Source organism: Symphalangus syndactylus, chromosome 13, assembly GCF_028878055.3.
Source record: "Symphalangus syndactylus isolate Jambi chromosome 13, NHGRI_mSymSyn1-v2.1_pri, whole genome shotgun sequence".
NCBI classification, from domain to species: domain Eukaryota; kingdom Metazoa; phylum Chordata; class Mammalia; order Primates; family Hylobatidae; genus Symphalangus; species Symphalangus syndactylus.
Genome location: NC_072435.2, coordinates 128,527,655 through 128,552,073, shown reverse-complemented (window position 1 = coordinate 128,552,073; position 24,419 = coordinate 128,527,655). Strand labels below are relative to the sequence as shown.

At 44.1% G+C, this 24,419-nt stretch overlaps 1 protein-coding gene and 1 pseudogene across 8 annotated transcripts; one reads left to right on the top strand and one right to left on the bottom strand.

Moving 5' to 3' along the window:
- Positions 1-24,086, bottom strand: ZNF26 (zinc finger protein 26). 8 transcript variants are annotated; one of them, XM_063614815.1, is made up of 5 exons: positions 23,548-24,054; positions 9,653-9,751; positions 5,428-5,554; positions 5,069-5,164; positions 1-2,433 (listed from the first exon to the last, which is right to left on the bottom strand). In XM_063614815.1, the coding sequence occupies exons 1-5, from the start codon at positions 23,578-23,580 to the stop codon at positions 1,088-1,090; spliced, it is 1,701 nt and encodes a 566-aa protein (XP_063470885.1). In that variant the 5' UTR covers positions 23,581-24,054; the 3' UTR covers positions 1-1,087. The 8 variants fall into 8 exon arrangements, with proteins under 8 accessions (XP_063470885.1, XP_063470889.1, XP_063470886.1 ...); XM_063614819.1 differs by lacking the exons at positions 9,653-9,751; positions 23,548-24,054 and adding exons at positions 20,806-20,904; positions 22,655-22,759; XM_063614816.1 differs by lacking the exon at positions 23,548-24,054 and adding an exon at positions 10,114-20,790.
- Positions 15,877-15,989, top strand: LOC129461356 (uncharacterized; annotated as a pseudogene).
- Positions 24,087-24,419: the final 333 nt, after the last annotated feature.

The following is a 24,419-nucleotide window of genomic DNA, read 5'->3' as shown; positions in this document are numbered from 1 at the left end:
AAAAAGCAAAAGACATTTTTATTGAGAAGTGAGGAAACACACAGAAGATCAAAGAAGCAGGTTCTAAAGGGATAGTATCCACAGTTATTCTTGTAATCAATTAGCCAGAATGAATGGATGTTCTCAACAGAATTCTGGGACAAGAATGAATGAGTTCCCACATTTTCTGGTTCATGTGCAAATGAATTACAGACTCAAAATTCTGAAAAAGAGATTACCATTATCCAACAATGGGTGAAATGCTCACCTGCAGCTAGTGGAACGGATACCTGAAAGACACTACCACAGGAAGCACCCCAGAGAGGAGAGGTATTTCTCCAGAGAAAACAAGGATGCTCATGTCAATCAATGGACAACAGGCATGGAACTGCAAAATATAATAAACGTCCATTACAATGAGTTCTCTTAAGCGGCAGCCCTGTAATAAATGCCAGATCTGCTTATGAAAAAGAAATCAAAAGACAATTAGCATTTAATATGGAAAATACTGGGGGATATTATTCCACAAACTATCAAATATATATATAGATAGATAGAACAACTTACATTAAAAAATAAAGTACGAAAAATTTTAGAAATACTATTCAGTGTTAACTCAGGGAAGTCACATTAAATATCCCTTAACTTTAAGAATCCGTTCCCTGCGTTTTTCCTGAACATTATTTACATATTTTTTAAAAAACAACTTTATACTCCACCATGAAGTCAACTGTTCACAAGATTTTATTTTACAAAAACACAGCTTCAAATCTGGAATGTGACTTTCCATGGAACACACTTTCAATGGGAAAATGCTTCCTTAATTTATTCAACTTTTAAGGTGTTCCTAGTGTAAATTCTCTGAATCTTCATGATGATACTACAACATTTGATACATTTATTGCTCCGCATTCCTTCCATTATTTTCATCTACAAAGATTTGTAACTTATTTCTGAAAGCTTTTACACTCATCCCAAATATGGTTGGTCTCTCTCCTCTCTGATTTTTGACATGAGTGTAGTTTTAGGGCCTCCTGCTTGTAAATCCTGTCTATATTATCTGAAGTCTGCTGAACATCAGTTTCTCACATTGCATCATTCTGATTTCTCATTTATGAGTCTTCCTATGTATACGAAGCCCTGAATTCCAACAGAAGGATTTCCCACATTCAGAGCATTTCCATGGTTTCTCTCCAGTGTGAACTCTCTGATGTTCACTGAGAGATGATTTCTGAGTGAAGGCTTTTCCACATTCACTACATTTAAAAGGTTTCTCTCCCGAATGAGTTTTCTGGTGTATCTGAAGTGATGCCTTCCTAGGGTAGGCTTTTTCACATTCATTGCATTCATAGGGCTTCTCAGTTGAATGCGTTCTCTGATGTATAATCAGCTGTGATTTTCCACAAAAGGCTCTCTCACACAAACTACATTCATAGGGTCTCTCTCCGGTGTGTGTTCTCCTATGTATAACAAGGTATGACTTGCTGCTGAAAGCCTTCCCACATTCACTGCATCCATAGGGCTTCTCTCCTGCATGAGCTCTCAGATGTGCAGTGAGCTGTTCCTTCCTACCAAAGGCTTTCCCACATTCACCGCATTGATAAGGATTATTTCCTGTGTGAACTCCCTGATGTACAATGAGTTGTGTCTTCATATTGAAGGCCTTCCCACAATCACTGCATTGATAGGGTTTTTCTCCTGTATGCATTCGGATGTGAACAAGGAGATAGGACTTACTCCTAAAGGCTTTCCCACATTCACTGCATTTATGGGGTTTCACTCCTGTATGAGTTCTCTGGTGTACAACGAATGGAGACTTCAAACTAAAGGCTTTCCCACATTCGCTGCATTCATACGGTTTCACTCCTGTGTGACTTCTCTGGTGTAAAAGAAGCTGTGATTTCCAACTGTAGGCTTTCCCACATTCACTGCAGCCATAGGGTTTCCCTCCTGTGTGAATTTCCTGATGGACAATGAGCTGTGACCTGAAAGAGAAGACCTTCTCGCACTCACTACATGAGTAGGGTTTTTCTCCTGTATGAACTCTCTGATGAGCATTAAGGTTTGACTTGGCACTGAAGGCTCTTTCACATTTATTGCATTCATAAGGTCTCTCTCCTGTATGAATTCTGAGATGTACAATGAGCTGTGACTTACAACGAAAAGCTTTCCCACATTCACTACACACACAGTTTTTTTCTATACTATGAGCTCTTTGATGCTTAAGAAAATACGGTTCTTCATAACCATGAAACTTATCAGGATTCTTTGTTAAATAACTTCTGCTTGGAGCTGAGTTTTGTGTCAAACTTTTTCCATGTGTGTTATAGAGTCTCTGTCTTGAAGAATCATGGGTTTTGCTCAGATTAAGTCTTCCCAACACACTACAAGCATAGCTTCTTTCAATACTTTCAAGCTCATCTTGATTATTCTGGTACCATCCTTCCCAGCCATCTACAAAAAAACAAACAAAAGATAACTTTTTGAATCATAACATAAACCTGATATGGAATTAAACAGTATTAGGACTGCAATGTAATCAACCTTTCTCTTTTGGTAACAAGCCTACGACACTGGTTCAAAAGAAATATTGGCCAAGCATGGGGGCAAGGGAACTGAATCAAAACAAACCAAAACAGGTCCCCTCGTGAAAACTGGTAGCAAATTACCAGTAATCAAAAACAGTTTTTAAAATGGAGGTTTAAAATTGGCACTTGGATTAGCCAGGCATGGTGGCAGGCACCTGTAATCCCAGCTACTATGGAGGCTGAGGCAGGAGAATCACTTGAACCTGGGAGGCGGAGGTTGCAGTGAGCCGAGATCACGCCACTGCACCAAGTACAAAGTTCCTGAGGAGGAAGCCCGACTGACAGTGTTTAAGAAATAGAAAAAGGCCAGGAAAGCTAAAACCCACTGAGTGAATGGAATGAAAGCAGAACCAAATTATTCAAAACCATGGCAAAAAGTTGTTTATATTTTTAAGATTTTTTTTTTTTTTTTTTTTTTTTTTTTGAGACAGGGTCTTGCTCTGTCACCCAGGCTGGAGTGCAGTGGTGCAATCTTGGCTCACTGCAGCCTCGACCTCCTGGGTTCAAGTAATCCTCCCATGTCAGATTCCTGAGTAGCTGGGACTACAGGTACATGCCACCATGCCCAGTTAATTTTTGTATTTTTAGTAGAGATGGGGTTTCACTTGTTGGCCAGGCTGGTCTCAAACTCCTGAGCTCAAGCGATCCGCCTGCCTTGGCCTCCCACAGTACTGGGATTACAGGCGTGAGCCACCGTGCCCAGCCTATAGGTTTTTAATTACAGAAAATCTCAGTCTTCTGCATTTAGAAGATCAGTTTGACTGTTCTGTAAAAAGTAAGAAAAGGGCAGAGAAATACTTTAGGAAGCTATTGTAGCAGTCCAGTCCAGAATGAGATAATAATTTGAACTACAGTTCTTGATATACTTTGGATATCTGTCCCCGCCCAAGTCTCATGTTGAATTAGAATCTCCAGTGCTGGAGGTGGGGCCTGGTGGGAGGTGTCTGCATCTGGATTATGGGGGCAGATCCCTCATGGCTTGGTGCAGTCTTCATGATAGTGAGTTCTTGTGAGATCTGGTCATTTGATAGTATGTGGCACATTCCCCGCCCCTTCTTGCTCCTGCTTTCACCGTGTGACGTGCCTGCTCCCCCTTTGCCTTCCACTATGACCGGAGCTATCTGAGATCTCCCCAGAAGCAAATGCTGCCATGCTTCCCAAACAGCCTGCAGAACTCTGAGCCAATTAAACCTCTTTTCTTATAAATTACCTAGTCTCAGGTATTTCTTTTCTGGTTTTTTTTTTTTTTTTTTTTTTTGAGACAGAGTCTCGCTCTGTTGCCCAGGCTGGAGTGCAGTGGCGTGATCTCGGCTCACTGCAAGCTCTGCCTCCGGGGTTCACACCATTCTCCTGTCTCAGCCTCCCGAGTAGCTGGGACTACAGGCGCCCACCACCACGCCCGGCTAATTTTTTGTATTTTTAGTAGAGACGAGGTTTCACCGTGTTAGTCAGGATGGTCTCCATCTCCTGGCCTTGTGATCCAGCCACCTCGGCCTCCCAAAGTGCTGGGATTACAGGCGTGAGCCACCGCGCCCGGCCAGTCTCAGGTATTTCTTTATAGCAATGAAAGAATGGCCTAACATATGTCTGGAGTTGAGGAAATTTGGAACATATGGGAGAGAGAACTAAGACGGTTTGCTAAGGGACTGGATGTGGGAGCAGAGAAGGGGAGGAGTCAACAGCTTGAACAGCAAGATGGCATTCCTCCTTAGAGATGGAAACACTAAGAAAGAAACTTGTGGAAGAAAATGAAGGACTCTGGCCATTTCTTTTGAGGAAGAACGGTAATTTTAGAAGGAAATCCCCATTTCTGATACTGAGAGTAAAGTCTGGGAAAGCATGGGGTAGCGCTCCCACAGGCAGGTAAAACCCAGGACTCAAGTGCCAAAGAGAAAGACATCAATTTTCACGTTACAACACTGGGGGCAAAGCGTAAACCTTCGGAATGGAAGAGTCTTTCGACAGTTACAACATTCGGAGGGGAGAGCCAAACTGGGAAAAAATACCCCTCTGGACAACGCAAAAGGGAAGTATAAGGTGTGTAAAGTCACTCAAAGATATAGGAGACACCAGGGCTAAGACTGTGAGTCAAGTCTAGGGGATTTAACTGTGGAAGGCAAAGGAGGAAATAAAAGAAATGGAAATAGAGGGCAACGAGCCACATCAAGTGAGGGGGAAAAGAAATCCCCTAAAGGTCTCGATGCCCAATGAAACCCATGACCATGGGGAGGAGGGAAACTTACCCAAAAGCAAACCTGGAGCAGAGTTCAGGAAAGAGGGGCATGCCTGCCTCTCAACAGTAAGCGGGAAGAAAAACCCAAATATATGAAGAGTGACGGCGATGTCCTTATCCAAGGAGCTCCTGGCTTTATCCTGAGTCAGCTCCAGTAGCTCAAGGACTTCCAGAAGCATTTCTGAAGACAACACTGTGAGTGCCCACTCCTCAGGTACTCATCAGCTCACTCCCATGCCTCCCACCTTCCTCATTCTCACTCACCCACCTGGACAGCTCTGCCTGGAAATTTTGGCATTTATTATCCATGGATCTTCTCCTTGTTCCAACTTGAAGATTAAATCAGGCTTGGTACCATGATACCCTGTTGATGGGAAATCACAAAGGGTGGGGACCAGGCTGTTAGGGACAGGACCGAGGAATCAAGAGCTACAGAGCAAAACTGCTCATCTCACTTGGGGAAAGATTACAATTAGGAAGTGTGGGACAAATAGCGACTAAGGAATTTGACCCCTAAAATTCAAGTTCATAATCATTAAGCACTTCAGAGATCCCAGAGTAGATCAACAACAAAAAAAGGGATGGCAATTTAATACTATCTGAGTGACGCTGAGACGCAGTACTTACCCACTGATATCAGGTTATAATAGTTTTCCAATATCACATCTCTGTATAGGTACTTCTGTGTAGAATCCAGTAGCTGCCATTCATCCCAGGTGAACTCCATAGATATATCCTTGAACGACAATAATCCCTGAAATAACACACACCCTGTTCAATTGGATGCAATTACATTAGTTGACATGGAAAAGATGCAGAGGAACTGGGAAGGGATAAATGTTCCTCTACCATTTCCTGTGGCTGGTTCAGCATTTACTTTGTGAGAGAATTAAAAATCAATCAAGGAGTGCCAGGCATGGTGGCTCACACCTGTAATCCCAGCACTTTCGGAGGCCAAGGCGGGTGGATCACAACGTCACGAGATCGAGACTATGCTGGCTAACACGGTGAAACCCCATCTCTACTAAAAATGCAAAAAATTAGCCAGACACAGTGGCGGGTGCCTGTAGTCCCAGCTACTCGGGAGGCTGAGGCAGAAGAATGGCGTTAACCCAGGAGGCAGAGCTTGCAGTGCGCCGAGATTGCGCCACCCACCGCACTCCAGCCTGGGCAAAAGAGCGAGATTCCGTCTCAAAAAAATAAATAAGTAAATAAACCTGGAATGATTTTCCTGGTTTACAGAAGAATTGCCAATGTAGGTTTATATAAATAAGAGAAATAATAGGGCATATGTTCAAAGAAATGCGGCCTGAAAATTCTCTTGGAGTGAAGACAAATACAGGAGTTCACATGAGAAAAACCTACCAATTAAAATACAAGATAAGTTAACAAACAAAAAAAAAAGGTCCAAATTTAAGCAGATAGTAATGAAACGTCTGAAAATAAAGTATAAAGAGAACACCTGATAACCAACTAAAAGGAAAGAACAATGCTTCTTGAAAGTGGGAGAGAAATAAAGTACTGAGAAAAAATAATGCTGATTCTGAAATCTTATACCAGCCAAACTAAAAAGCAAAAATAAGGGAAAATAAAAGACATTTTCAAATATACAAGCACCTGGAAAATTTATATCCATCAAATGTGGTAGCTCATGCCTATAAATCCAGCATTTGGGAGGCTGAGGCAGGAGGATCACTTGAAGCCAAGAGTTTGAGACTATCCTGGGTCACATAGTTAGACCCCATCTCTACAAATAACAAAAAATGTGTGGGCATAGTGGTGCACACCTGTAGTCCCAGCTACTCAGGAGGCTGAGGTGGAAGGATGGTTTGAGCACAGGAGTTTGAGGCTGTAGTTGGCCATGACTGTGCCACTGCACTTTACACTGGGCAACAGAACCAGACTCTGTCTCTAAAAAAAAAAAAAAATTAACAATTTTTTTAAATTAAAAAAAAATTACACCCTATAGAGACAACATTAAGACACGGAAAGAATTGGTGGGAAGCTGGATACAATGGTGAGCACTGAAATCAGCAGAAGATAAATCTATTGATTCAAACACATCTGAACTAAAATTATAATCACCTACGATTTCAGCATATGTGTGATGCAAATAGATGAGAATCATAGAAAATGAAGGTATAAAGAAACATCTTTCACTTGGGAAAAGAGAAAATGCAACTGTTTAGACTTTGGTTTAAAGGGAAACGTTCAGTGTGCCTGTGAACAACTTACAGGCAATAAAGCACTAAAAATGTAGGGAGGGAGCAGGGAGGAAGACAAGTACAGCTTCCAAAACAGTAGAGAAAAAACCGACTGAGAAAGAACACATCCATATTAGAAGAAACACAATGAAAACAAAACTAAGACAGTTTGAAACTTATGAGATACACCAAAGAAAAAATACAAATTAGAAAATAAAGAAATGAAAAAAGATATCGTAAATGCTAAATCAATGAAAGCTGATACTCACAGAATTAGCATAAATAATTGCATTTTTACATCAGTTTAACTCAAGGGACTTAAACTAAAGGCATTTCTTATGCATCCCAAGTAGCATGAAGGTCTCACTACAGCCAACAGACTCCTCTTGCCCAAGCACCTTCACGTGGTTCACCATCCCTCCTGGCTCATCAATACTCGGCCATTATACTTCTATGCTAGATGGCTTTTCTATAATATATAATTTCACAAATCAAAACACCTACAAAGTTGTAAGATTTGTGCCCGTTAGGGAGGTTGAGATGGAGACCAAACGTGATTTGAAAGTAGGAACAGAGAGAATGGAGAGAAGATTTAAACATGATTATCAGTATCCTCCTCTGAGACCCATTTAAATTACATACAGGAATACAGTACGCACAAACACACCTCTAAAAGAAAAGGGAGGCCAGGCGTGGTGGCTCCCGCCTGTAATCCCAGCACTTTGGGAGGCCGAGGCGGCAGATCACAACGTCACGAGATCGAGACTATGCTGGCTAACACGGTGAAACCCCATCTCTACTAAAAATGCAAAAAATTAGCCAGACACAGTGGCGGGTGCCTGTAGTCCCAGCTACTCGGGAGGCTGAGGCAGAAGAATGGCGTTAACCCAGGAGGCAGAGCTTGCAGTGCGCCGAGATTGCGCCACCCACCGCACTCCAGCCTGGGCAAAAGAGTGAGACTCCGTCTGAAAAAAAAAAAAAAAAAAAAAAAGAAAGAAAGAAAAGGGAACTACATAAACAGAAGCCAATATGATATTTTGATAAATTTTTAATAAACAGTAAGCCAAAAATCTGGTAACTGACTTCTGTGAGCAGAAGCTCTCCCAGAGGTAAGCTGATGCACAGCAAACCATCTTTCCCACAGAAGCCCCAAAAGCTTTGGGAACAGTTATCCTGCATGACGAGAATGAGGCGTGAACTGAAAACAGCTAAGAGCAGTATATGAATTAGGCTCCCAGGTCCCACCCACCTAGGGTCTCGGGGGTGGGTGTTACTCAGCCAACACATGATTACCTAACATGCCAGTGGTGCTAGGTACTCTTAACAAAATCCAGGCCGGGCACGGTGGCTCACACCTGTAATCCCAGTACTTTGGGAGGCCAAGGCAGGTGGATCACCTGAGGTCAGGAGTTCGAGACCAGCCTGGCCAATATGGTGAAACTCCAGCTCTACTAAAAACACAAAAATTAGCCAGGCGTGCTGGTGCACACCTGCAACCCCAGCTACTCGGGAGGCTGAGACAGGAGAATCGCTTGAACCCATGAGGCGGAGGTTGCAGTGAGTAGAGATCGCACCACTGCAGTCCAGCCTGGGCGACACAGAAGACTCCATCTCAAAACAAAAAAACAAAAAACAAACAAAAAATCCAAGCAGGTAAGGGACAGAGTCATGAGAGAGAGGGAGGCACAGGTGCTGTTTCAGACAGGGTGATCAGGGCAGCTCTCTGATGAGGTGATACCTAGGCAGAAATGCAAGTGAGAAGCCACTGAAAGGCTTCTCGCTCTGACTCGTATTTTGAGATCATCCTGACTGCTGTGGAAGAAGGACGGTGTTGTGTAAGAGGAGATATCGGGGAGACCAGTTAGAAGGCAACTGTGTTAGTCCAGTGGAAGAAGGCAGCCTGGGCCAAAGTGACAGCGATGGGGATGATAACCAGTGGCTGGATTCTGGGCATCCTGTGGGGACAGAGCCAGAACACAACCTGATAGAGACAGCATGGCAGCTGAGAGACAGAAGGGGGGCCTGGAGGACACCAAGCAGTCTGGCCAAGCAAACTACAGAACTTTCCCTTTAAGGAGGTGGAGAAGCCTGGGGATAACAAACAGAGAAAGAAGACAGTGAATAACTGGTCCATGAATGACTGAAGATGGCGGAGATCCAACCAGAAAACAGTCCACAGAAGTGAGTCACTGAAGGAGAAAAGTGACCTTGCTAAGAACATGTGAGAAGAAAGGGAAGCGGGTATCCATCCTCTCAAACAGGAGTGGCTCCAAGAAAAGGGGGACTGTGCAAGCGCCCCACACACAACCTGGACATCTGCAACAGCCGACCAGGCTAAATCTGGGGAATTTTCAGAAGGAACTGACATGTGATTAAGAATTTAAGCAAACAAGGATCCAATAACTGCTTTCCTCTGAAAAATTCTGAAGGCAGAGACTGCTGCGGGACTCTTAAAAGGCAGCTGGGGAGTGAGGGCTCAGCAGCTCACCTCAGGCAGGGCCCCGCCTCCCTGCAGCTCAACTCAGACAGGGCACCGCTTCCCTGCGGCTCACCCCAGGCAGGGCCCCGTCCCCCTGCGGCTCACCTCAGGCAGGGCCCCGTCCCCCTGCGGCTCGCCTCAGGCAGGGCCCCGTCCCCCTGTGGCTCACCTCAGGCAGGGCACTGTTTCCCTGGGCCCAAGGAACACCCGGAAGATTCCCAAACTTGACACTTGAGCTCATTAGCAGGCTCCTTCTCAGCAGCACTACCTGCAGGGAGGGAGACCCCAGGGGAAGAGGCAGTGAGTGGACTTCTGGGTGAGTCTGCAAGCAGTGAGAGAAAGAATCACATACACCATGGAACTGCAGGGCAGAGCCCTGTCAGAGGCTCCAACCAAGCCCCACTGATGCCTGTCATAACTCTGGGTACTGACCACCGCACAACAGGAGCCTCTGTGTCTTTTCCTCTAACCACTGATTTTCCCATTCCAACCCAGAAGGAGCCCGCATCGGAGGGCAACAAGTAAATGTAGTGGAAATACAGACAAGCCTCCTCCATCTCCCCTCTGCAGGCTAGAATGAGGCGAGGTACAAGAGCTTGGAGTGAGAGTGTGGACTGAACCTTCCCATACCTGAAAGTAACTGAGAGTCAATAACAAACAAGGCTGTGATCAGAGCATCATCAGCTCTCCTCACGACGACCACTAGGGAAGAAAGGGCTGACAGAGGAAGCCTGAGGCTGTGATGAGAAAAATGAAGCCACTACTGTGCCCTTATTACGTTCAGGCCGCTTGTCAAGCTGGTTACTTTAAATCTGAGGGAGAAGAAACATGAAACAAGTCACTTCGATGTGAATATATTAGAAGCTGGAGGTCGATAGCAGAAGAGGAAACGGAGCCCAAAGTGGCTGCTTCTGGGGACACAGGATGGAAGAGGGAAGGTGCAGAGCAGACAGCGGGTAGACCAAGAGCAGCGGGGTAGACCAGGAGGCTTGTTGTCTATTTTATTTAAAGCCTTTTACTATTTCTTCAAGCTTGATACGAATAAAAGCAGGCCGGGCATGGTGGCTCACGCCTGTAATCCCAGCACTTTGGGAGGCAGAGGTGGGTGGATCACCTGCAGTCAGGAGTTCAAGACCAGCCTGGCCAACACAGTGAAACCCTGTCCTACTAAATATACAAAAATTAGGCCGGGCACAGTGGCTCACACCTGTAATCCTAGCACTTCGGGAGGCCAAGGTGGGCGGATCACAAGATCAGGAGATGGAGACCATCCTGGCTAACATGGTGAAACCCTGTCTCTACTAAAAATACAAAAAATTAGCTGGGTTTGGTGGCGGGCGCCTGTAGTCCCAGGTATTCGGGAGGCTGAGGCAGGAGAATGCCATGAACCCTGGAGGTGGAGCTTGCAGTGAGCCGAGATCGCGCCAGTGCACTCCAGCCTGGGTGACAGAGCGAGACTCCGTCTCAAAAAAAAAAAAAAATTAGCCAGGTATGGCGGCGCACGCCTGTAGTCCCCGCTACTTGAGAGGCTGAGGCAGAAAAATCGCTTGAACCCAGGAGGTGGAGGCTGCAGTGAGCAAGACCGTGCCACTACACTCCAGCCTGGGTGACAGAGCAAGACTCTAACTCAAAAATAAATAAATAAATAAATAAAAGAATAAAAATAAAATACAAAATAACTGTTAAAATTTTGAATTGACCTAGCATGATCAAAAGAAAATTTAAAAAGAAAATTTTATGACCAAGAAGCAGCCCAAAACTCTAAGAGATTTAAAATTTCACAAGAGATTATGATAAACAGTTCTACTGTAATGGGACATATATGCTGCAAAAAATCCCACCATGCAATGTTGCATAAAAAGCCATAAGATTTATGGGGAAAATGGGGTAAAGGCATAATACTGGTGACACACAAAAAGAGAACCTAGGAGGCCAGGCGCAGTGGCTCACACCTGGAATCCCAGCACTTTCAGAAGCTGAGGCAGGCAGATCATTTGAGGTCAGGAGTTTGAGACCAGCCTGACCAACATGGTGAAACCCTGTCTCTACTAAATACAAAAAAATTAACCGGGCAGGGTGATGGGAGGCTGAGGCAGGAGAATCACTTCAACCCAGGAGGTGGAGGTTGTAGTGAGCTGAGATCACGCAATTGCACTCCAGCCTGGGCAACAAGGGTGAGACTCCCCCTCAAAAAAAAAAAAAAAAAAAAATTTCAACACTTTCAAAACTCAGAATTTAAAGCAAACTAAAAGGAATTTCCTTGACACAATAAAGTGTTTCTTCCCTAAACCTATAGAAAATATCATATTTTATGTAAACCACTAAAATCATTTTCTTTAAAAACACACGAGGCCGGGCGCGGTGGCTCACGCCTGTAATCCCAGCACTTTGGGAGGCTGAGGCAGGCAAATAATGAAGTCAAGAGACAGAGGCCATCCTGACTAACACGGTGAAACCCCATCTCTACTAAAAACACACAAAAAATCAGCCAGGTGTGGTGGCGGGCGCCTGTATCCCAGCTACTCAGGAGGCTGAGGCAGGAGAATCACTTGAACCCGGGAGGCGGAGGTTGGCAATGAGCCAAGATCGTGCCACTGCACTCCAGCCTGGGCAACAAAGAGCGAAACTCCATCTCAAACAAATAAACAAACATACAAAAAAACTAAGAGAATCAGCTGAGATAAAATGAGAACTGGTAGAGATCCACCATCTTGTCTTGCAGCTGCCCGAGACACAGACATGGCTTCTGTTCCACTGACTCTGGAACTGTGTAAACAGCTGTTGGATTCGACAGTCCCTCATAAACAGCTCTCACCTGACTGACAAAGAGCTGCTTGATTTGTGGATGGCAGTTCCAAGGTGAACAAATGACATCCTGTTTGGAAGACTGCTGCTCTGATTAAAGAAGGGTCAAGAATCTTTCTGAGTTATTTATAGCTTAGAGCAATTGGGTAAAGTATGTTTTTGTGAGCAAAATTTACCTTTCTCTCTACCTGATTTCTCCAAAATTTGGAAACTATTCATGAGTATTCTAATTTTATGGCAATAGAGTTATTTGCATAAGTTCAGCAAGAATCTGTTTTCTTTTGTAAAAAGGACACAATTGGAGAGATTGGTTATTTTATCAAGGCCTCAAATGGAATGGCATATTTTCAGATATAACCAGGCTGCTTTGAGAAATTTAGGTTGGATTCATAGAGCTGATAAAAAGCCCCTTGGAAAGACTGGCCTGGTACTTTGTCCACCTTAAAGATTCCTGATCTGTGGCAAGTAAAGAATGCCACTTTCTAACAGGCTCAGGAACCTCATGGTATTTTGGGATCTCGAGAAGACAGGAATTCATACAGGTGTTACAAGCACAGTCGAGCAGCAAATCCTTGGCTTGGCTTCTGGCCTTCTAAGCTTTTAAAAAGTTGAATCCAAAATTCCTTAAAAAAGTTCCAGAAAGGCCGAGAGTGGTGGCTTACGCCTGTAATCCCAGCACTTTGGGAGGCCAAGGCGGGCAGATCATGAGGTCAGGAGTTTGAGACCAGCCTGACCAACATGGTGAAACCCTATGTCTACTAAAAATACAAAAATTAGCCAGGCGTGCTGGCACACACCTGTAATCCCAGCTACTCAGGAGGCTGAGGCAGGATAATCGCTTGAACCCAGGAGGCGAAGGTTGCAGTGAGCCAAGATCACACCACTGCACTCCAGCCTGGGCGACAGAGCAAGACTCTGTCTCAAAAAGAAAAAAGAAAAAAAAAAAAAAGCTCCAGCAAAGTCAACTTAAAAGAAGCCTACATGGCTGGTCACTATTCTTGCTATTCTTTATGCAAATAACCAGGCCAAGTATAATGAGATCAAAATTTATTTGCAAATAAATTGGTCCTGCTATGATTTATTCTTGGTAGAAATAGGGAAACCGGAGAGAGAAAATTATAGATTCTGATTGCTGTTCTGAGTTTTTATTATTCACCTATAATTTGAGCTAACTCTGAATTATTTCCTGGCTACAAGAAGTCCCTAAAAAGGAACCAGGTTTTCGTTTTCTTCATGATACTTTTAGTTGGCCCATTAACGGAACAGGTTATCTGCTGCTGTTGTTCTGGCACAATCAAAAGTTCTCTTTCGTTTGTAATCCTTGCATGCATTCTATTTCTATTATTCAAATTATTGTTATGTGTCTCTCATTATTTTACTTCATCTGAGACAACCAAAGTCATAGTATTCTGAAGACTAGAAATGATTCAACAACCCTGTGAATCTCCTTAATTTGGAATCCTCCTTGGCCTAATCTGTTTTCCACTGCACTGCTGCTAAAGCTATGCAATATCAAGCACCCTCCCTAAGGTTCAGAGGAGGGCGCAGAAGATAGAAAAGCTGGACTGGGAGGTGAAGTGTGAAGGCCAAAGCAACTCCATCTTGGAAGCTCATCGGCCATGTGGGCTTCTGATTAACATCTGTTCTGGACTCCATCTTGGAAGCTCATCTACCGTGTGGGCTTCTGATTAGCCCCTGCTCTGGGAAGGCCTCTAAGATTTCTAGTTCATCTATTGTTCCTTGTGTTAGACCAGGTACTTACCATAAATCCTACCCTTAGGTCAAACAACCTTGATGTAACTGTACTTCAACTGTCCTACACATCCCTTCTGAACCACTCTTCCCTATGGTCTAGAAGCTCTGGGTCTGGGGGTAATGGTGCAGGGATCCACCATCTTGTCTTGCCACTGCCTGAGACACAGACATGGCTTCTGTTCGTAAGTCCCTATTAAATGTTTCTTTCTAAGGAAAAAAAAACAAAAACAAAAACAAAACAAAACAAAAAACCATGAGAACCAGTAAGAAAAGTCAACAGGGTAGCAGTTTTAAACAAATCAATAAGGAATAGCTTTTTGGTACATTAGCAGTCACCAACCAGAAAATATAGTAAGAAAATGCCTATATGATCATAGTAACAAATCTAGAAAGTACTTAGGAATAAAAAGCTTTAAAACGCAGGAAAACCTAACAAAAAATACACATGATAAAATATGTAAGTACAGAAGAGATTGAAGCAACATGCCATGTTTATGATGAGTAGACTTACATGGCAAAGATACTAATTTTCCACAAATTAATTTACAAATTTGATAAATTCTCAATGAAAATACCATGAAAGTTTTTCATTTTATTTCATCTAATAATTCTAACTCTCATTAATGTAAAATAAAATCATATGCTTGGACTACTACTGCTAAAACTAGAAAATTTTAAATACTCTTATCTTTCTAAAACACCAGAGACCTGTGGAAGCAAGGAGGACTAAATAAACTAAAACTGCAGAGAGAAAAGAGCTCCTCTTGGGTGAGCTAAAATTGCTGGCTGTTACCTCGCTGGGCCATTTGCTCAGCTTGAGAACAGTGAAGGAAGGGTTCGGCCCAGACAGAGGACTATTCTAGGGAAAAGAGAAACCAGTGAAGGTTTTGATGTGCTCCAGTGGACAGTGAGTTTTCCCCATGGGACATCTGTTGAGTGCTGGTCAGTGCAAGAAGCTGCAGGCTGGGCTGGAATGGCAGACTGAGTCTCCCACAGCCTCAAGGTGCTCCAGAAACAAAGTACCAGTAGAGAGGAGCCTGCAATAAATACACCATCCAGAAACCCGAAGCCACAGGTAACAGAGTACAGCCCCTAAACAGCTCAATTCCTGTTTTGATTGAGGTGATCAGCGATTCCCCTACTGCATGACAGAGAAAAGGGGAAATAACCTCTGATATAAAACAACAGTAAGGCCAGGCATGGTGGCTCACGCCTGTAATCCCAGCACTTTGGGAGGCCAAGGTGGGTGGATCACCTGAGGTCAGGAGTTTGAGACCAGCCTGACCAACATGGTGAAATCCCGTCTCTACTAAATATACAAAAATTAGCCAGGCATGGTGGTGGGCACCTGTAATCCCAGCTACTGGGGAGGCTGAGGCAGAAGAATTGCTTGAACCCAGCAGGCGGAGGTTGCAGTGAGCCAAGATTGCGCCACTGCACTCCAGCCTGGGCGACAGAGCAAGACTGTCTCAAAAAAAACCACAACAGTAAACTTCAGTCTCTGTGGTTATTCCTTTTAAAACAATGTCAGCAAAAAATTAAAAACTTTGAGACATGAGGCAGGAAAATATGACTGACAAAAAGAATAGGCAGATAATTGATAAAGATGCACAGATGATCCAGACGATGTTAGCAAACAAGTAATATTACAAATAACTATCATAATATATAACTATATAAATATTTAAAATACAGAGAAGTTGTATACAGTGAATAAAAGAACTGGAATTAAAAAAAAAAAAACAAGGAGACATTTAGAAACAAACAACTGATCCCTGAAATGAGCATCAACGGGACAATGGCCAATACAAGTCTGTTAAGGATGTGGAGCAAACCATCCTTCTCGTGGGATTGTGCTACTGTCCAGTGAGCGCATGGTGAGGGCAATACCACTAACGCCTACACAACACACCCACATCAACTACGGTGGTGCAGTTTTTTGAAAAGTGGAAAACCTCTTTTCCATGAAAATAAACAGGGATGTATAGCAAATGCAGCTCTCAATTCCTGGTACTGGGAATGTGAAGTCATTTTGCCACTTTGGAAAACTGAGAGTATGTACTAAATTTAAATATATGTATACAATGACTCAACAGTATCATTCGTAAGTATGTGCCCAGTGGTTCTCAATGGGTAGGAGGGAGATTTTGCACCCCAGGGGCATTTGACAGTGTCTGGAGCCATTTATGGTTGTCATAGTGGGGCAGTGCTACTGGCACCTACACAGGTCGGGGCCAGGAATGCTGCTCAGCAACCCACAATGCACGGGACGTTCCTCCACAACAAAGAATTATTCCGTCCAAAATGTCAATTGAGGTTGAAAAATCCAGGTATGTGCCTAACAGAAATGATAGTTGATGTCTACCAAAAGAAATATACAAAAATGTTCACAGTCGTGTCATCTAAAATAGCCAGTAACTGAAAACAACCTAAACACTGATGTTGACGATAACAGATGACTACAACAGACAAATTATGAAATGTTCATACAACAGAATATCATACAGCTTCACAAAAATAAGCCAACACAAACATTTTAAGGATATAAACATATGCATTTAAAATGTACGGGGAAAGACCTAGAAGAATATCTATCAAACTGCTTACCTCCGAGGAGAGAGACGGGATTGGGATGGGTATGTGATTATAAGAGACTGAATTGTGTTCTAAGAGACTCAACTGTATCATCAAAAATTAATAGTTCCAGTTCTGCATGTAAAGAGTTTGGAAGTAGCCACTCTGTCCTAACAAGTAAAAAGTTTAACAAACTGAAAAATCAACAACTCTTCTTAGATCTGAAAGAGAAGTGAAGATACAAGGCAAACCACTGTCCCCAAAATTAGAGACAGGCAAAAACACAGTAGTTACCAGAGCACAAATCTCTGTGAGAAAGTGTCAGGACAGAAATACCTGAACTGCAACTGACAAATTGCTAGAGGCTAGGTGTGTACATGTCTGAAGTTAAAAAGTCCAGGGGGACCCAGTCATGGTGGGAGTGGAGGGAGACAAGGTCCCAAGCTTTTCTGAGTTTTACTTTCAGGAGCTCAACCAGGTTCCCAGAGCCTAATATACTGAGGTTTTGTCAGAGCTTAACTAACCTGAGGGAAGAGAGATATACCAGATTCCATCCTGTCCCATCTAAGGGATGGGGTGGGGATGGCCTCAGAAATACTTGTGAGGTTCGGAGTCCAGGAGAACAGGCTCACAAAGAGACAGACCTAATCAGGGGCCTACAGAATGCTCACCCTTTCCTGACATCTCACCACCACATTAGTAAAGTACTATTAAAAGTAATTCTTTTTACTCAGTACATCATGTCTAGCTATGAACGTAAAGGGACAAGGCAATACTAAAAGGCAAAAAAAACACAGACAGGGCAACCACGCGCGGTGGCTCACACCTGTAATCCCAGCACTTTGGGAGGCCAAGGTGGGCGGATCACCTGAGGTCAGGAGTTCGAGATCAGCCTGGCCAGTATGGTGAAACCCCATCTTTACTAAAAATACAAAAATCAGCCAGGCATGGTGGCGTGCACCTGTAGTCCCAGCTACTCGGGAGGCTGAGGCAGAAGAATCACTTGAACCCAAGAGGAGGAGGTTGCAGTGAGCCAAGATCACACCACTGCACTCCAGCCTGGACTCCGTCTCAAAAAAAAAAAAAAAAAAAAAATACACAGACAGGCCAAGCATCAGAACCAGACATGACAGGGATGTTGAAGGTATCAGACAAAACTTAAAACAACCATGAATAATATGTTATGGGCTCTAGTGAATAAAGTAGGCAGCATGCAAAAACAGATGGGCAGGCCAGGCGTAGTGGCTCACACCTGTAATCCCAGCACTTTGAGAGGCTGAGGTGGGTAGATCACTTGTCGTCAGGAGTTCAAAACCAGCCTAGCCAACATAGTGAAACTCTGTCTCTACTAAAAATATAAAAATTAGCCAGGCACGGTGGTGCGCACCTGTAGTCCCAGCTACTCAGGAGGCTGAGGCACAAGAATGGCTTGAACCCAGGAAGCGGAGGCTGCAGTGAGCCCAGATCGCACCATTGCACTCCAGCCTGGGCAAGAAAGTGAGACTCCATCACAAAAAAAAAAAAAAAAAAAAGAAATACTAGTGATCAAAAACACAATACAGAAGTGAAAAATGCCTTTGATGGGCTTATGTATTATGTAGACTGCACGAGATTGAGGAAAAAAAATCTTTGAACTTAAGGATGTATCAACAGAAACCTCCAAGCAAAGAGAACACTGGGGAAAAAAAAAAAAAGAACAGAATATCCAAGAACTGTGGACAGCCATAAAAGGTGTAGATATGCACAATGGAAATACCCAAAGGAAAGGAAAAGAACAGAAGAAAGACAGCCGGTGCCTGATGCACAGTGGTTTGACTTAGTATTTTTCAATTTTACAATGGTGCAGAAGCAATACACATTCAGTATGTTCCCCAATTTATGATGAGGCTCCATCTGGATAAACCTATTATAAGTTGAACATATTGTAAGTCGAAAATGCACTTCTGAGAAAGAGATTTTCAGTTTATGATGAGTTTATCAGGATGTAACCACATCATTAAGTCAAGGAGCATCTATATATGAAACAATAATTACTGAAAATTTCGCTGAAGTAATGTCAGACACCAAATCACAGATGGAGGAAAATCCGAGAATACCAAGAAGATAAATGCCAAAAAACCTGCACGCAGGCATATCATTTTTAAAACACAAAAAATCAAAGATAAGCCAGAGGGGAAAAAAAAAATACCTTACCTACAGAAACCACACAAGCAAGAAAATGGAGTGAAACAGTTAAGGTGTTTAGAGAAAAAAAAAATCATCAAAACAGAATTCTGTACCCTGCAAAATTATCCTTCAAAAGTGAAGAAAGTCTTTCTCAAACAAAAACTAAGATAATTTATTGCTATTACAAGTAAACTTGCCTTAACTAGGCAGAAAAGGAAAATACAGGTCAGAAACACAGACACACTTTTTTTTTTTTTTTGAGACAGGGTCTTACTCTGTTGTCCAGGCTGGAGTGCAGTGGCATGATCTTGGCTCACTGCAACCCCCGCCTCCTGGGTTCAAGCGATTCTCATACCTCAGCCTCCCGAGTAGCCAGGACTACAGGCACGCACCACCATGCCCGACTAATTTTTGTATTTGTAGTAGAGACCTGGTTTCACCATGTTGGCCAGGCTGGTCTCGAACTCCTGATCTCAAATGACCCGCCCGCCTCAGCCTCTTGAGCAGCTGGGATTACAGGTGTGTGCCACCATGCCCGGCGCTAACTTTTGTGTTTTTAATAGCGACAGGGTTTCACCATGTTGGTCAGGCTGGTCTTGAACATCTGACCTCGTGATTCACCCGCCTCGGCCTCCCAAAGTGCTGGGATTACAGGCCTGAGCCACCACGCCTGGCCATGCCTAGCTATTTTTCTTATTCTTAGTTGACCTAGTCTGTTCAAAATAGTAATAGAGGCTGGGCACTGTGGCTCACGCCTCTAATCCCAGCACTTTGGGAGGCTGAGGTGGGTGGATCACTTGAGGTCAGGAGTTCCAGACCAGCCTGGCCAATATTGTGAAACCCTGTCTCTACTAAAAACACAAAAATTAGCCGGGCATAGTGGCACATATCTGTACTCCCAGCTACTCAGGAGGCTGAGGCAGGAGAATCGCTTGAACCTGGGAGGCAGAGGTTGCAGTGAGCCGTGATCACGCCACTACACTCCAGCCTGGGTGACAGAGTGAGACTCTATTAAAAAAAAAAAAAAGAAAAAAGGACAATAAAGGAACATCATACTATGAACAATTCTATATCCACACATTTCATGACCTAGATGAAACAGACCAAATCCCTGAAAGACACAATCTGCCAAAACTGAACAAAAAGAAACAGACACTCTAATAAGCCTAAACTGAATCAAAAATTAAGACTCATCCAAACCAGAAAGCACCAGGCCAAGATGAGTTCACTCACTGGTGAAGTCTACCAAACATTTAAGGAAAAATCACACCTATCTTTTTTTCCCTCTACAATATTTTTCAGAAGATAAAGGCAGAGAGAATCCTAACTCAGTCTATAAAGACAGCATCGCTCTAATACCAAAACCAGACAGAAACCCTAGAAAACTATAGACAAATTATCTCATAAATATAGATACAAAAATCCTCAACAAAATACTAGAAAATAAAATACCACAATGTATAAAAACAAGTGTACACCACAGCCGAGTGGGATTTATTCCTGGTATGTAAGGCTGGTTCAATACTTGAATCAGTTCCATCGTATCAAATGACTAAAGAAGAAAAAGCATAGATAGATGCAGAAAAAACTTTTTTTCTTTTTTGGGACAGGGTCTCGCTCTGTCACCCAGGCTGGAGTGCAGTGGTGCAAACATGGCTCATGGCAGCCTCGACCTCCCAGGCTCAAGCAATCCTTTCACTTCAGCCTCCTCAGTAGCTGAGACTACAGGCATGTGTCACCACGCCCAGCTATTTTGTTTTTTAATTTTTTGTAGAGATGGGGTCTCACTATGTTGCCCAGGCTGGTCCTGAACTCCTGGGCTAAAGCTATCCTCCTGCCTCAGCCTCCCAAAGTGATTACAGGTGTGAGCCACATCTGGCCTAGAAAAAAAATCTGACAAAATCCAACCCCATTCACAATTAACAACAACAAAAACCCTCACAAAACTAGGAATAAAGATCTTTCTCAATTTGACAGAGAATATCTACCAAGAAAAACGCTACAACTAACATCATACTTAACTGTGAGAAACTTGAAGCTTCCCCACTAAGATCAACAAGGCAAAATGTATCTTTAATCCCCTCTCGCCGCTCTTTTTCAACATTGTACTGGAAGTTCTATCTGAGGCAAAAAAACAAGAACAGAAAATACAGGATGAGAATCCCTGTTCCAAAAACCTGAAATCTAAATGCTCCAAAATTCAAAACGTTTTGAGTCCTGACACGTGGAAAATCCCACACATTAACTTAATACAACCTTTGTTTCACTCACAAAATTATTTAAAATACTGTATAAAATTACCTTCAGGCTATACGTATAAGGTATATACGAAACATAAACAAATTCTGTGTTTACACTTGGGTCCCATCCCCAAGATATCTCATGTATATGTAAGTAGTCCAAGATCTGAAAAAATTCAAAATCCAAAACAATTCTGGTCTTAAGCATTTTGAATAAGAGATACTTCATCTGTAAAACGTATAATGACTGTGAAGGAAGGAATAAAACTTTGTTCACAGATGACATAATTGTGCAAAGACCAAAAGAATTCACCAGGCCGGGCACGGTGGCTCACGGCTGTAATCCCAGCACTTTAGGAGGCCGAGGTGGGCGGATCACGAGGTCAGGAGATCGAGACCATCCTGGCTAACACAGTGAAACTCCGTTTCTACTAAAAATACAAAAAAATTAGCTGGGCGTGGTGGCACGTGCCTGTAGTACTAGCTACTTGGGAGGCTCAGGCAGGAGAATCGCTTGAACCTGGGAGGTGGAGGTTGCAGTGAGCCGAGATCGTACCACTGCACTCCAGCCTGGCCAACAGCGAGACTCTGTCTCAAAAAAAAAATTCACCAAAAACTTCTGGAACTAAGTGATTATACCAAGGTTGCAGGATACAAAGTTAATATACAAAAGTCAACCCCTTTCCTGTACACAGGTAAGCTGAATTTGAAATAAAAAACACAATACCATTTACAGTAGCACCCACAAAAATTAAATACTTAGCTGTAAGTCTAACAAAATATATAATGATACTATATAAAATCTATATGAGAAAAACTACCAAACACCGCTGAATGAAAACTAAGAACTAGATAGAGAGATATAACATGTTCATGGACAGGAAGACTCAATATTCAAGACTTCAGCTCTTCCCAACTTGATCTACAGATTGAATGCACTGTCAGTTAAAATCTCAGCAAGTTACTTTGCAGATGTTGACGAACTGATTATAAAGTTCAGACAGGCAAAAGACTTAGATTAGCTAACAGGATACTGAAGCAGAAGGATAAAGTTAGGAGAATGAACCTGACTTCAAGACTTATAGGCTGGGCATGGTGGCTCACACCTGTTATCCCACCAACGCTTTGGGAGGCCAAGGAGGAAGAAGTGCTTGAGGCCAAGAGTTGCAGGCCAGCCAGGGCAACACAGTGAGACCCTATCTGTACAAAACAAAAAAATTTAATTACCCTGATGTGGCGGCATGTGCCTGTAATCCCAGCTACTCGGGAGGCTGAGGCTCAAGAATTGCTCCAACCCAAGAGGCAGAGGTTGCAGTGAGCCGAGATCGCGCCACTGCACTCCAGCCTGGGCGACAGAGCGAGACTCCGTCTCAAAAAAATAAAAAAAGACTTACTACAAAGCTACAAAAATGAAGACAGTGTGGCAGTGTGGTATTAATGAAACAACAAATAGATCAATAGAACTCAATAAAGAGCCCAGAAATAGACCCATATAAATATAGTCAACTGATCTCTGACAAAGGAACAAACTCACAGGGGGGAAAAATCCACTCCTAACTTTCTCTCGATTCTTTAGCACAACAGCCTTTCTTCACCGTGTGTCCTTTCCTTTCATTAACCTGAGTCCTCACCTCGGTCCTCTTGAGGGTTCCAGTTGTTCACACTCAGAGCTTCCACGAATATAATAAGGTGTCTTTATATATTTCCAGTTTAGACCTCCCATGTGAGTTACAGGCTGAAATACAGGCATTGGATATTCAACACCTGCGAAAGTCATTCCCAGGGTCCCTCTTCTTACCATTCCTAGTCTCCGGCTGTATAGCTCAGTGGTACAGCACCACATCCAGCAACGTCGTCACCACCACTCACCGAGGGCAAAGGATTTGGCAATCAAATCACTTGTAAAGTCTCCCCTCTGGTTCACGCCATCAATAATTCATAAAGTCCCGATGATCCACTGGCCCGCCCCTTACCTCTTGGACTCTCGAGCTCCGCTCCTAGCCTTTCCTCCCTACTCATTCATCTGTAATTGTGTCCATAGTTCACTAGACTATCCTCCCCACCAAACCAAAGCTCCTCTAAAATTAGGAACATACATAATTTATCTCTGCATTGCCAGCACCAGCCCTAGAGTCCAGCAGACAAAAAGACACTCCATAAACAAGCATTTGGCCAAACGAAAAAGGAGGAACTGATCATTTCTCCAATGAAGTTCTAAGGGTCAGCATAAGACAACTTTGTGTAGAAAACATGAAATGATGGAGGATCCTCAGATTTCAGGGCCCGCAGCTGGCCATGAAGTGCAGTATAACTGCCCGTCACAGAATACCACAGGCACGTTTCTGCAGGACCAGAGCTTGGGTGAGCCTCAGAGGAGCTTTGGTTTGGTGGGGAGGGTAGTCTAGTGAACTACGGACACAATTACAGGTGAACGTGAGTTCAGTTCCCGGAGTAACCCTAAAGAGATTAACGTGGCCACCCTCAGTATCCAGTCGACTTTTAAACACGGAAAGTCTCTACTTACCCAGCACGAAGCTGTCCGGAAACTGGTGGCCATCCCCACGCGCACGTTCGCGCGCTGCCTGCGGCGGCAGGACCCGCGGGCTGCGGAGAGACCGTGGGGGATGCGTCCGCCCGAAGACAGGTGCGGGACCAGGGCCCCAGGCTCCTGACCGTCCCGGGGCTGAGTCGCTGGCAGGGACGCCGGCTCCTCAGCTGTCGCCCAACACGGACCGCGCGTGACTAGACGACCTCCCGGTCTGGGTACCAGGAGTCGCACGGATGGATTTGTGCCTTTCCGTGGCCCTGACTCGGGAGAGCAGGAGGCTGATCTGACTCCGTCCCCGCCCCGGACCGACGGAAGTGTTTAGCTGGTCAAGTCCCTGGTCTGCCCAGGATAATCCGAGCCGCTTAGCTCCGCGCCTCGGCGGCCACAGAGACTCAGCCAGGTACCCCAGCTGGCCAGATTCCAGTCCACTGAGTCTAAGCCGGAAACAGCCCTGCACGCGCGCACCCGACTAAGGCCTGGAGTGAGGCGCATGCGGAAGTGCGTCCTGCGTCGATGCGCCAGGACGCGACGGCGCCGGAAAAACTACATCTCCCACAATCCTCGGAGATGGCTGCCTCGTTATAGGCCTGGCTTCCAGCTGCCGCGGATATAGAGAGGGGCACAGCCTGACGGGAAAGGAAGGTTGGGAGGGGGCTCCGCCAGCGGCACCTTGTTCACCCACTCCCGCCTGCGCCAGGTTCAGTACCATCCTCGGAGCCTGGACGCCCAGTTTCCCAGGGCCTGTAGAACTGACTCAGAGCCCGACCCCAGCAAAGACGCAGGCCTGCTGAGGTTTTGATATCAAACAAGATAGGGTTCAGACCAGAAGGCACAGCAAAAAAGGACCC

Coding starts and splice junctions, on each gene's coding strand:
- ZNF26 (XM_063614815.1), bottom strand. CDS start 23,580: ATGGCCACCAGTTTCCGGACAGCTTCGTGCTGG. Junction 9,752..23,547: donor TCCGGACAGCTTCGTGCTGG/GTAAGTAGAGAC, acceptor CCCTCCCTGCAG/GTAGTGCTGCTGAGAAGGAG. Junction 5,165..5,427: donor TTATAACCTGATATCAGTGG/GTAAGTACTGCG, acceptor TCCCATCAACAG/GGTATCATGGTACCAAGCCT.